Source organism: Rhinolophus sinicus, chromosome 17, assembly GCF_057876585.1.
Source record: "Rhinolophus sinicus isolate RSI-liver-muscle chromosome 17, RSI-T2T, whole genome shotgun sequence".
Lineage (NCBI taxonomy): Eukaryota > Metazoa > Chordata > Mammalia > Chiroptera > Rhinolophidae > Rhinolophus > Rhinolophus sinicus.
In genome coordinates, this window is record NC_142517.1 from 206,976,020 (window position 1) to 206,989,144 (window position 13,125).

The following is a 13,125-nucleotide window of genomic DNA, read 5'->3' on the forward strand; positions in this document are numbered from 1 at the left end:
AGTGAGGAGCCCTGAAAGACTGAGAAGGCACCATAAAATACGTATCTTCTGTGTTTTAGGAGAAACCTGGATTGAAGAGAAGAGTTGGGAGGCCGGATAAGAAACTTGTCATCTTTAGGCTGCACTATTGTAACAACCTGAATTTAGACGGTGAAAATCAAGTTGGAAAGGAAGGAATCTATCTATTTAGGACACAGTTTGAGGGTAGAAGAGACAGAATTTGGTAACAGAGAATTATTAATGGGGAGGAAGAGGTGAGAAGACTACTGTGTTCTGCCTCGGGATGGTAATGATGTCATTAATCTGGACGCAGTATGTAGGCGGAAAATCTAGTTTGAGGAGAATAATAACTTCAATTAGAAACATGTTGCATCCGAGGTGCTTGCCAATATCATCCGGCAGGAAGTTGGAAAGTTGAAGAGATTTAGAAAGCAAGGCTGGAGATGTAGATTTAAATCTTTAACAGATAAGTGTGATGAGGCTTAAGAATAGAACCTTGCAAATGGTAGAAGCTTAAGAGGTAAGTAAAAGAAGAGTCAGCAAGGAATTGTATCATATTATATTATATTATATTATATTATATTATATTATATTATATTATATTATATTATACCCAGTATTATATTTAGTAAAATAAACCCAGGTCTTATATTAATTTTTGCTCCAAAAGATGCATTAGAGCTGATTGTCTGGCTAGGTCTTCTTTTTGGGGAAACACGGTAACTGAGTGTATGCCATGGTTTTAGTAATGAGGATTTTCAGCCCTAGGAATACTGCAAGCTGTATTTCATTGTAGGGATGAGGGCCAAAGTCATATCCAAGGGAGGTTAAAGAGTATGTCATGGGGGAAATAGAGGTAATGAGTCTAGACCATGTTTTCAAACTTTGGCGGGGATGGAAATGAGAGCAATGGAATAGACATGGAATGGTAGCCGGGAGCTTGTGTGTGCAGAAGGAGAGCAGGAGAGCACCCTTAGTTTGGTTGTTTGCTTCTGGGGAGGCAACTCTGTTGTAAATATGTAGAGACATTTCTTCCTCTCATACAGGAAGGGAGGAGAAGATAGGTAGAAATTCTGGAGTTTCATCTGAGAGAAGAGTGAGCTCATGTAGGAGGGAGTTGGGAGCCGAAGGCTCTGACTGAGAATGAGAGGGTTAAGGGTGAGGTGACACTACCCCTTCCAGTGATGGCACAGAAAATAGTTGGAAACCAGTCTTCCTTCCAAGAACAACTAGAAAAGCTGGCTTACCTCTGCCTCCAAAAATCCTGTTGAAGGTATTTGAAAGGCAATAGTGATTGATTATCTAGGAAGGAATAAAGGCTTAAGGGTAATATTTGGGATTGTGTGTCTCCAATAGAAGTTTACGAATTTTTGGAGGGATCAAATGAAAGACTAAGAAGCTGAAAAACTGAGCGATGAATCGGTATTCTCTTAGGGCCAGAGAGACAGAAATTGGAATTTGGGCCCCGCTAATGTGGGGAGTGTGTGGCCCTGGAAACCACTCTTATTTGGGATTGGGGTCCTGAAGGGCTGTCACATACAAGTAAGTGTCAACTGGATGTGGATAGGACCTCGTAGGAACTGGAGCGCCACTTCGAATACATTTAAACCCTGAAAAGAGATGGAGGTAATTTATTGTATTTGTGTCAGGTGCTTGGCAGAAGCCAAGGTGAATCCTGTTTGGAAGATGATAATATTATACTAGGCTTCAAATTATTACCATAAAGCAGTTTACAAATGTAATATTCAGCCAGTAATTGAGAAAATTAGGCACAATGTAAACAAAAGTAGAAGCAACAGAAGATAATGTTACATCCATAGGGGCCTCTGATATTGGAGTTTGTAGGAGCCAATTTTAATATAGCTATGCTTACCTTGTTCAAAGAGATAAAAGAGAAGATTCACCATTTTCAGTAGAGAACTGGAAACTTTCCAAAGAACGAAATGGAAAATATAGACTTGAAAACATAATAACTGCAATTAGAAACTTAATGGATGGATTAAACAGAAGATTATATAAAGAGAATTAGTGAAGTGGAAGAATTACTGAAGAGACTGAGGGAGACATAGAGACACTGAGAAAGTTGCCCTAACCCAGGTTTTGTCCCAAGCCCTTTTCTGTATCAGCTTACCCTTTCTTGGCAAGCTCATCCATTCTAGAAAACTTTGGGTTACCATCTTTATGTAAATGGCTGGTTAATTTATCTTTCTAAGTTATGCTCCAGTTTCCAAGTATTCGGTGTAGAGTTGTAGGTAGAGGTATGTATGTCCTTGTGTAGAGGTTATTCCCCAAGTAGAAATCATTTTAAAGTTAAAAAGTTAAAAAGTAGAATAACTGAAATGAAACATTCACACAAGAGGCTCAATAGCAGATTTGACCTGGCAGAAGAAAGAATCAGTAAAACTGGAGCGGGGGGGGCGGGGGGCAATAAATCAAGACTATCTGAAGAGAAAAAATAAAATTGAGAAAAAATAAATAAATCCAAATTCAGAACTTATAATAAAGAGTCTGGCTCCAATTTTAGATGTTTGACCACTGACTTATTTTAAGCTTCATCTTCTCCTTCCCCCTTGACCGATCTGGACGGATTGGTAAGAAGAAAAGTCCAGTGTCCCCACTTTGGGCCCTAGAGGGAATCCAAATTTTGAAACTCCCCAGTCTGCACACAGGACCCTCTCTCCGGTCCCTAAGCCATTACAAAGGTCTGCTGATCTCTTGTGCTTGCCCTAACTAGCATGACAAACTCAGGCTAGCTGTGACACTGGCCTTCCCAGATTTTCCCCCCTGAATCACTATTGTTTTTGAAAATGCCCCTGGGCACGGAATTCTCCTTGCTCCACTGCAGAGAAATCTAACTGCCTCTGGCAGGGGAGCTGCCAGTCTTCAGTTTGCCCTGCCCCATTATAAGGACCCCCACACCCAGGAGTGGGAGTGGGTGTGGGGTGGTGGGAGCCCCAGCCTAAACCGCCACACGTTCCCACTAATCTGACTGAGATTTAGTAGGTTTTCTTGAGTAAACACTTCTCAATGTGTTGTATGTCTTTGGACAATATTCAGATCCTTAAATGGTTGGTTTTGATAATTCTGTCAACTTTTGTGATTGGGGATACTATTTGTCAAACTCCTCATTCAGGCATTCTGGGCGTCCTTCTCCCTGGCCTTTCTCTCTCAGTCTCTTTGTCTCATTTTTAAACATTTAAATTTAATTCAAACTGAATTTTATTTCAGAATATGTTACGAAGTAGGGATCTATTGGCTATTTTTAAAAATGGTGTTAAGTAATGTCTTAACATTACTTGTTGACTATTTTGTGTGTTTCCCATTGATTGACAATGTGAGTTGTTTATTTCTTTAATTTTGGTGAGATTTATTTTAATCCTATCCTCTTTGTTTTTCTGCCTCCTTCTATTGATTACGACCTCTTTCACTTGTTTTTACCATCTCTTACTTTCCACTGGCTGCATCTTAGCTTCTGAATAGGCTCAACCTTTTCACTCTTTAAACCTCTCTTTTGAATTAATCTCCTTGAGTTTCCTGCATGACCCAGGTGCAGAAATTTCACCTGCTCTTGCTACTCATCAGGGCCAAGATGAGGGTAAGGCGGGTGAGACGCTGAGAGTCCCTGCACGTCAGGAGGCGCTCACTGTCAGAGGCCTGCACAGAGGGCTTGGTACTCGGAGGGCTTTGCTTGTATACATTTGGCATCCCAGGTGCCTTGCTTACCTCACCCTCACTCTGGCCCTGCTGCTCATATTTCTCAATAGGACACATTTGTTGTAACCTGGTTTCTGTCCCAATTAGGCTTCATTTATTTAAATTTTGTGATCACCTGCTCTGCATTTTGCATCGTGCTAGGTTTAGGGAATATGAGTATAAAGCATCTCAAGACACCACTTCTTTCACCCAGATCCTTTCTTTCTTCAGATTTACTCTTTCTCAAGTCTAGTGCCTTTCCCCCTTTCCTTCTCATTCCTGCTTTTCCGTACCATGTGACACTTACTGCCTGTTCATCCTGACCCCAGCCCAACTCTTTAGCATGTACAGCTATTTCCATGGTAAACACTCTCTCCGGTAGCCAGTGGGCAGTTGGGCAGTATACCAGTGGCCCTCATTCTGGAAGCTGGTGATGATTAGAACTTGACTTGCGCTTTCAATGTGGCAGGGTAGGAGTGCCCAGGATTTCTCCCGGGTTAATGGGCCTTCACAACTATGTCACTAAGAGGGGAAGGTTGCTTGTTTGTTCATCCTCTGCTTAGCATCTTATATACTTGGAATCTTTCCATCTTCTTCCAGTACTTTGATACCCAAAGGCAAGCTTTGACTTCCTGCCCAGCTGTCTGGCTTTTTCTTGCCAAATTTGTTTCTTGGGTCCTGTGTTTTTTCCCCATTCTTTGTTGACTTGTTTTTAGTGTGGTTTCCCTGAATGACCTTGCTTTGCTTGGTATTCTCACTGCTTGTTCATGAGAACTCATTCAGTCATTTAAGGAGTGATTAGTGAGTACCCATTCTATCCTAGGTACTATGGGAGCCAGTGGGGTTCTACCGATGAACCCAACCAAACATTCCTTATTTTCCTGAGCTAGAGAGACAAATTAGGTATAAATCACACCAACTGAAACACAACTCTGATATTTGCCGTGAAGGAAAGTTACGGAGGCAGCTGAACTCGGGGCATTTGAGTCGAGATCTCTGTACCTCCATCTCACTTAGCTGCAGTAACGCCTCTGAATGTTGAACTCTTGCCTACATCAGGATTTGATATGCAGTATCCCTTTCCCAATTCTGGCTCTTGTTGTGGATTGCCTTTCTCCTGCCTGCAGCTTGCCCCCAAACCTGCGCCCTACCCAGGGCTGCCGTTACCTGTATTCTTACTCAGCAGCGGGTGCAAACCCTGATCGTAAACCTGTCCGCCTTCGGAAGTTCTTTTCTCCCTGGTTTTTTAACATCTGACTGTTGGTTCTTTCCCTACATCTTTACTAGCTTCTTTGTTATATTTTCTACTTCTTTGCATTTCCTAAAAGTTGCCCTAACCCAGGTTTTGTCCCAAGCCCTTTTCTGTCAGCTTACCCTTTCTTGGCAAGCTCATCCATTCTAGAAAACTTTGGGTTACCATCTTTATGTAAATGGCTGGTTAATTTATCTTTCTAAGTTATGCTCCAGTTTCCAAGTATTTGGTGTAGAGTTGTAGGTAGAGATACGTATGTCCTTGTGTAGAGGTTATTCCCCGAGTAGAAATCATCATTTTCTCTAATTTAGTGATGTTCTCATCATCACCCCGTCTCCTTGCTGGAAATCTCACCATCGCCACCGCTGCCCTCCAGATGTGCCTGGTTGCCAAGTGCTGCGTTTTCCTGTGTAGCATCACGCTAAGGGTCTCTGTTTCACTCTAATTCAGGCCTGCCTTTCCCCCAGGCTCTTCTAGGTCCTCTCTAAGGTGCAGCTGCTGCTCGTCCTTCTCACCTGCAGATGACAGAGTTCTGCGCCAGGTTCATTTTTCCTGAAACACAACTCTGATCTGCTCTTCTCCTCTGCTCAGTCATGCTTCAGAAATTCCCTATTGCCTTTGAAAACTGGCCGCTTTTCTGGATCTTCCAACTTGTTTTAATCTCCTTGCCACTGCCTCCCTTCGTATAGGCTGGACTCTATCCAAATGGAATTAATGTTGCAAGAACCTGCCTGTGTTTTTCTGTTTGTGTCTCTCTCTTTTTTTTGGGGGGGGTTTCCTTTTGCCAGCAGTATTCTTTTCTCACATTCTCAGTTCTTCCTTAAAATCTTTCCTGAAGCTGTCTTAGATTTCCTGACCTGGAGATAGATACCCTTTCTCTCCCATCATATGTACATTTACCCACACTTAAAAAAAAAAAAAAAAAAAATTGGTGGTATCCCTTCCCAACTTGTATTGTTAGTTCAATACGATTTTTATAAATCTGATTAACTTTCACATGTCTCATTTCACCTAGTACAGTGCCTTGCAGAAGCATTTGTTGAATTGACGAGTGGATGAATGCATTTCTGCATTAGACCATCAGACAGTCTGGACTCCTCTTTGGGCCTTTCCTAATTAATACCTTGTTGTTTCCCTAAGAACATCTGTTTCCCTCCGGTCTCGTAACTTTTTGACTTTATCTCTGAAGCTCTTCATATATCACTAAGTGGCTTATTACCCTTTGTCTCTGTTGCTTCTTTTGTCCTGAGTTAGTATTAATTTCAATTTAAAGAAAAATGACATCATTTTGGTAGAGGATGTGTGTGGGAAATTTAGAGGAAATGGAAGCAATGTTCAGAGTGACATCTTGATCCATTTTATGGGAAAGCATAAAGGCTGCCCACTAGGATTTTGGAAATTTGCACGTATCGGCTTGTCTCCTGGGCTGGTGGCCAGCAGAGAGTAGAAAGTACACGTTGTGATGAAAGCTCAGCATCCAGGTGGAAGGCCAGGGCCAGCTGCCGGCCCCTATTCCAGCCCGCTGACCCAGGCAGCTGCCTGGTGTTCCTTAGAAGCAGCTGCCTGCGCTGCTGGTCAGATGACTAGCAGGTAAGAGGAGGCAAATAGATGTGTAGCTACAGTGTTTCCATTTTTTGAAAGCCAGTGACCCATCTGGGGTTCCGTGCGTAGTTTTGGACAGCGGGTTGTGGCAGTGAATTAGGTTTTGTTGATGAATTCTAAGGAGTTGATTTCTTGTTCTTGTAGAGGAACGTCATGTTGTCCAAGGTTAAACTTAGTAAATACCACATTCTTGAGCCCTAGTTCGGTACTTATTTTCTGATAGCCTTCAGATTCTAGGTCTTTGTACCGTTTTCTCACAACCGTATTCTCTCCTGCTCTTGTGTATTTCAAAAGCTGAAAAGAACTGCAGAACTCCTTAATTCCCACCTCATTGCCCCATTCGTGGAAGTTTGTAGTGGAAGGGGCCCACATAAGCAGGCTAGTGATACCTGTGACAGGTATCTTTATTAGCTTCTTTGTTATATTTCCTCCTTCGTTGCATTTCCTAAAAGTTGCCCAAACCCAGATTTTGTTCTAGGCCCTCTTCTGTATCAGCTTACCCTTTCTTGGCAGTCTCATCCACTCTAGAAAACGAGCGTGGTGATGGTGAAGGCCTTGAAAAGAAGCTCAGGGCAGATGGTGTGCTTGACTGCCCAGGAAACAGTGACGGCAGGCCCGGGGAAGGGGACCACCTTGCCTCTGCCATCCAAGTACTCAATTTCCGAGAGCGCAGGGGAAGCTCTAGTGTAATTGCTCTTCAGTCACCCGTCTCTCTTTGGTTTCAGCTCGTGACAACTGAGCTCCTCAAGGCAGGAAGAACTCGGAGCTGAGCCGTGGAGGCCGCCCTGGATCTGGAGAGAAGAGGCGACCTTGGACGCAGTAATGAGCCATCCTGACTACAGGCTGAACCTGGGGACCCCCAGAGGTAGTAAAAGGAAAATGGAGCCTGTCGAGCATCACGAGACCAGAAATCCAAATGGAATGGGGGCACAGGGCGGGTCTTAGGACTCAGGGGGATTGTAATTCCTTTGGTGACCTGTGAAATATTCTCCCGTGTTACTCATTCTAGAATTAAGCATGGTTTCTTGTTAATTGATTGTTATATTGATCACAGCTATTGAATTTCCTCTAGAAAAGTGGCAATCTTTTAGTAATTCCTAGTTTTAAAAAGTTTGTGTCTATAGACAGCAGAGCGTACTGAGCCCGCTATTCAGATTATGTTCTGTGCATGTTGTGATGCTGATTTAAAACTCGGGTCTCATCGGAGGACATTTATTCATGCTCCTTACCCATCCTTTCCTTTTCTGTGGCGATGTGAAGTCAGTATCAGCGAGTTTAATGCTCTTGTTGGTCTTTCTAAATTAAAAAAAAAAAAGGGTAAAATATCTCCAGTTTTAAAAATACAGATGTTTGATGGAGGAAAGAGTTGATTGCTGCCTCATGTTTCTAGGTGTGTCCTCTGTGGTTGGCCCACATGGTGTTGGTGCTTCGCCAGGTGACAAAAAGTCAAAGAACAAGTCCATACGAGGGAAGAAAAAGAGCATATTTGAAACCTACATGTCCAAGGAGGATGTCTCTGAAGGCTTGAAGAGAGGAACCCTTATCCAGGTGCTTACCGTACACTAGAAGGCTGTTCCTGGAATATGTGGAATCAGACGTAACCTGTTTACTCATTAAACTCTTTTTCTGTGCTGTGTGCTTTGAGAGAAATGGTGACGTAACAGGCATAGGGCTCCCCACTTCTTAGACCTGCAGCACAGTTAATTAGCGGTAATAAGCACCCCAAGACAGAGGCAGATGCAGTGCTCTGAGATGTGAGAGGAGGGGCCGTTATTTCCGGTTAGGGTTGTCTAGGAATGTTTTATTGGTTGGGATATATTGGAACCAGGATTGGTGCAATTTGAATAAGAGAAGGGAAAGAGCTTTATAAACGGAGGGACCAGTGTGAACTACTAACCCAGAAGTGGGGAACAGGCTTTCGCTATAAGAAGCACTGATGGTTCAGTCTGCCCTGAGCACGTGGAAGCTGAGTGACGGAGAATAAGGTTGAAAAGGAAACAGTAAACTGCAGCTGACAGTATTTGTTGAGTGCTTTATAGTTTACAAAATACTTTTGCAAGCGAGTGCAGCAAATGGCTCAGCAAATGTTTATCGAGCATCCACTGTGAGCCCGGAACAGTTTGTAGTTAGCAGCTCGTGCATGGGTGCTCTCGGGCTGAGGGGGATGAGACTGCCTTTCTGCGCTTTGAGCTTGCAGCCCAGTGGGGGCAGGCAGTGATGGGGGCAGATGGTAAGTGCTCAGATAAAAGTGTGGCCAGGGTGTATGGGAGAATGGTTGGGGCAAACTCAGGGAGCTGACACCTGCAGTGGACATTGAAGGATGACTAGATTGGACCTATTCAATGAGTGGTCTGTGTGTGGGAAGAAGGTTTGGAGAGGCAGTGGCACTAATGAAAACATGAACTTGGGAAACAGTATGGAGTAAGGCAGCTCAGGTCTCCTTAGGCATAAAATGTGAGCAGATAGTGGTGATGAGATGGAGAGGGAGGCAGGGCCACATATTCTGTGAATTAAGTCCATTCATAATTCTTGGCTTAGTGTAGAAGTATTCCATGTGTACCTGGCTCACTAAAAAATGTTGACTGTGTTCCGTTTTCTCTCATTCTGAGACCCCAGCTTCTGTGTTTGTGTTTTTGGCTGAAGATCCAGCCAATTAATAGATACTGTCATATTCTCTTCCTTTTTATCAGCTTTTTGTATTTACCTGTGCTCAAGTGTACATGTGATTAGTGTAGACTCTTGAATGGAAAACTGTTTTTTGGTTTTTTTTAAGTTTTCTGGTAATATCTATCTATCTATCTATTTATTTATTTTTTATTAGTTTCAGGTGCACAAGACAAAGCAAAACTTAGAAGTTTATCATTTATATCCCTCACACTGTGTGAACCCCCCTCCCCCCATCCACTATCCCTCTGTACGTTCCCCAAATTAATTTTCAAAACCCCATGACCATCTTGTGGTTACCGACTATTTTCTAATCCTCTCACCTTCCCCTTATCCCCACCCCCCCACCCCTCTAGCAACCCTCAGTTTTTCCTCCATGTTTCCAAAACTGTCTCTGATTAGTTCATTCACTTATTCTTTTCTTTAGATTCCGCATATAAATGAGATCATATGGTATTTGTCTCTCTCTGTCTGACTTATTTCACTTAACATAATGTTCTCTAGGTCCATCCATGTTGTTGCAAATGGTAAAATTTCTTTCTTCTTTATGGCTGCGTAATACTCCATTGTATAAATGTGCCACAGTTTCTTAATCCAGTCGTCTACCGATGGGCATTTCAGTTGTTTCCAGGTCTTGGCTATTGTGTATAGTGCTGCAATAAACATAGGAGTGCATAAAGATTTTTGAATTGGAGTTTTGGATTTCTCCGGATAGATACCTAGGAGTGGGATTGCTGGATCATAAGGTAGTTCCATTTTCAGATTTTTGAGATGGAAAACTGTTTTTAACAAATGTGTTGATCTTTCTGACTTTGGAGGTACTATTGGCTTTTTCGTAAAGCTTCCCTTGGATTTCTTTGACAAGGCCTCTCAGGAGAGTTGGACATTTGTCCATTGATAAATCCGTTCATTTGCAGTTTATCATTCAGCTCAGACACAACTCCGTTTCATCTCCAGTTTCTTGGCTCTCATCTTGGCTCACGTATGTGACCCGTTGTGCCTTTCCATTCTTTTCTCCCGTGCTCTCCTCCAGGTATGCTGTGCTCCATTCACCCTCATCTTCAGAGTTTCCTGTGAAAACTCTGCCCTTTGATGCCTCTGTAACTCTGTGCATGCTGTATGCATGCTGTTCCTGGTGCTCGGAACGCTTCCTCCCATGGTCTGATGTAATCATGCTGGATGTTCTAAACCTATTACCAATTCCTGACATTTATGCTTCCTCAGATAGACTGTTCACTTCCTTGTGGGCAGGGTCGTGTCTTACAGCCAGATTAGCTCAGTGACTGGCATTTGACTGATGCTTAATAAGTTTATATTGAATAAATATTTATTTACTGACCGAATTAAAGTATCAAGAAGAGTGAGGGGAACCTCAGTTGTTCTAAATTGAAAGAAAAATTACTTACAGTTTTGGTTATAGAATTTACAGACATAGGGTGAGGGAAATATTCTGCAGTGGTATTGTTTTGGTTCCCGCCTATTAATTTTTGCTTTTGAAGCAGCTCTCTGCTGATATTAAAATAAAACAAGACAAAAAGCTGATCAATAGGACAACTCTTATTCCCAGTTTTTAAGTGATTCCTCCTGGCCTGTGACATCATGAGACTCTGCAGCCAGAGCCTCCCCCCGCCACAGATGAGAACAGTTGTTCTTTGCAGATGGGGAAAGGAACGGGTTCCAGATATGAGGTCACTGTGTGAAATATACAACACTGTAAATAAGATTTTCTTAGACAGAGAAACAGAGTCCATCTGCTTTCTGATAGAAACTTTATGTGTGCAGGCCTTGATGGCTAAGGTAAAAAGCTAGGCAATAAAAGATATTTGAAAGCTGTTGGAGAAAATTAAACTTATTATATATAAGCATTTGTTAACTTTTGTAGTCAAACTTAAGTATATTGTGATATCCTTTTTCTTCTCGCCATCCAGAGAAGAAACTTTCCTTGAGAGGTGTTAAGAAGATATTTTAAAATAGGAATAGAATAATATTTGTATTTGTTTTCAATACTTTGACCAGTAATTTGACATTTCAGTCTTGTTTTGCTCTCTGTGGGGAAGAGGAGTCCATCGTAACCAAAGAAATCTCTTCCTGGTATTTGGACTGCTCCCCAGTTACCCTTGATCATGTGCATGTAGTTTGACTTTTTTTTTTTTTAATAAACAAGTTCTCGCATCAAAGAACATCCGTCCTTTCTCTCTCTCTAGATACAGTGTTGGGAGGTTGTTACAGGAGATGTTGGGAGAAACGAGACAATGGGATAGGCAGTCTTGGAAAGGGCTCAGATTTGGGGTGATGACCAAAGTGACATGGTTAGAAGATGATAGAATAGGTTGGTATCACAATCCCAGATGATGCTTTGTCTAAAGGTGGTTCAGGCTGAGCCCCCAGAGCTGCCTGAGGCATGATGTCAGAGTGCCCCCTAGAATAGAATATTGGTGTAGTTATTATTGCACCTCAAAAGAAATCCTAGTTCAGGAAGACAGGACAGGTGACCTGTTTCTAGGACCTTCACCATTTGTTAAGAGTGAAATCAGCTGGGGAACATTTGGGTGTGAATTTCAGAGAAGAATAAAGGAGCCAGCACAGTGGGCTGTGCAGTGATTTAGAAGGAACAGGTGACGTTCATAAGATTCATACCGGGGCTGGTGAGAGAAACTCAGCTCTGTAGACATTATCAGTTAATTAGCTCAACACTGTTTCTTGCCTACCTATTAAATGCCAAGCATCTAACAGAGAGGCGCTTCGTTCAGGGAGGTAAGCCAAAACAACTAAAAAGAAAAAGAGGAAATCCCAGCTTCCGAGGAGTTCTGGAATCCCCTGTGAGGAGGTGATCTCTGAGTTGAGACCTGGAGGGTGAGAATGAACCAGCCCTTTGAAGAATTAGGAAAAGAACATTATGGCAGAGAGATGAGCTAGTGGAAGAATGGCAAGCAGAAAAAGGCTGGGTGTTTTTGAGGACCAAGAGGGAAGCCTGCTGGACATGGTGAGCGAAGGGAATTACGATACAGGAGTAAGTCGGCGAGTTAGGCGGCTGCCAAGTCATGTCGGGTCTCAAGGCGGATTTGGAGAGTTGGATTTTATTTAAAGAATGGTGGGGAGTCGCTGAAGGGGATTGAACAGGGGGAGGACATGATCTATTTTATGCTTTAAAAACATCTCTCTGGTGGTTGTATGACAAATAGACTACAGTGGAAGCTGGGAGAGCGTGTAGGAGGCCGTCAGAATACACAGGCAAGAAAATATGGAGGTGCGAACAAGGGGGTGGAAGCAGGACTGGCGTGGCACGCTGCTGGGTGACGTGTGGAAGGTGAGGCAGGGGAGGAAGGGAGGAGGACGCCTGAGCGTGTGAGTGGAGCGGCTGGGTGGACAGTGTTCCGTTCACGCCCATCGGGAAGGCTGAGGGGAAGGGAGCAGGCGGCGTCAGCGAGGGAAGAGGGCCCCGGGTGTCTGTGGCAGGCGGACGGACAGTCCACAGCAGATCCGGTCAAGGCCTCTGGAGCCAGCTGCTTGGACGTGAATGTGCTGTGAAAGTGGGCACCACGCCGGCCGCAGTTTTCTCATTTGTGAGAAAGAATAACAGTACTGGCTTCATAGAGTTGTTTGCAGGGTTAAATTAGTGGAATAGATAGAAAGCTCTTAAAACAGTGTGTGACACGTAGTAAACTGGTACAAGTGTTATTTGCTGTAAGAGCTGCTCATTCACCTCAGCTGGTTGCTGCCATGTGGGGTTAACTGATGTTGCAAGAAAATCTGGAAATACATATTTATGTGTGAAATTCTGCAGTTTTCAGCATTCCCAAACATCCTGTAAGCCAAGTCAAACATGTTTGTGATTGCCAAGTTAGGCCAGTTAGCCAGCGGTGTGGTATATTTCTACAGTAACACTCAGCTCCTTGGGTGTAGGCATGGAGAAG

At 43.1% G+C, this 13,125-nt stretch overlaps 1 protein-coding gene across 3 annotated transcripts in view; it reads left to right on the forward strand.

The window, feature by feature from the left end:
• Positions 1-13,125, forward strand: part of DIS3L2 (DIS3 like 3'-5' exoribonuclease 2) — a 299,279-nt gene that overhangs the window by 37,112 nt on the left and 249,042 nt on the right. For all 3 annotated transcript variants that reach the window (XM_074314980.2, XM_074314986.2, XM_074314989.2), the window contains exons 2-3: positions 7,273-7,412; positions 7,938-8,095. In XM_074314980.2, the coding sequence (XP_074171081.2) occupies positions 7,370-7,412; positions 7,938-8,095 (201 nt within the window). In that variant the 5' untranslated portion in view covers positions 7,273-7,369. The remainder of the gene's footprint in view (positions 1-7,272; positions 7,413-7,937; positions 8,096-13,125) is intronic.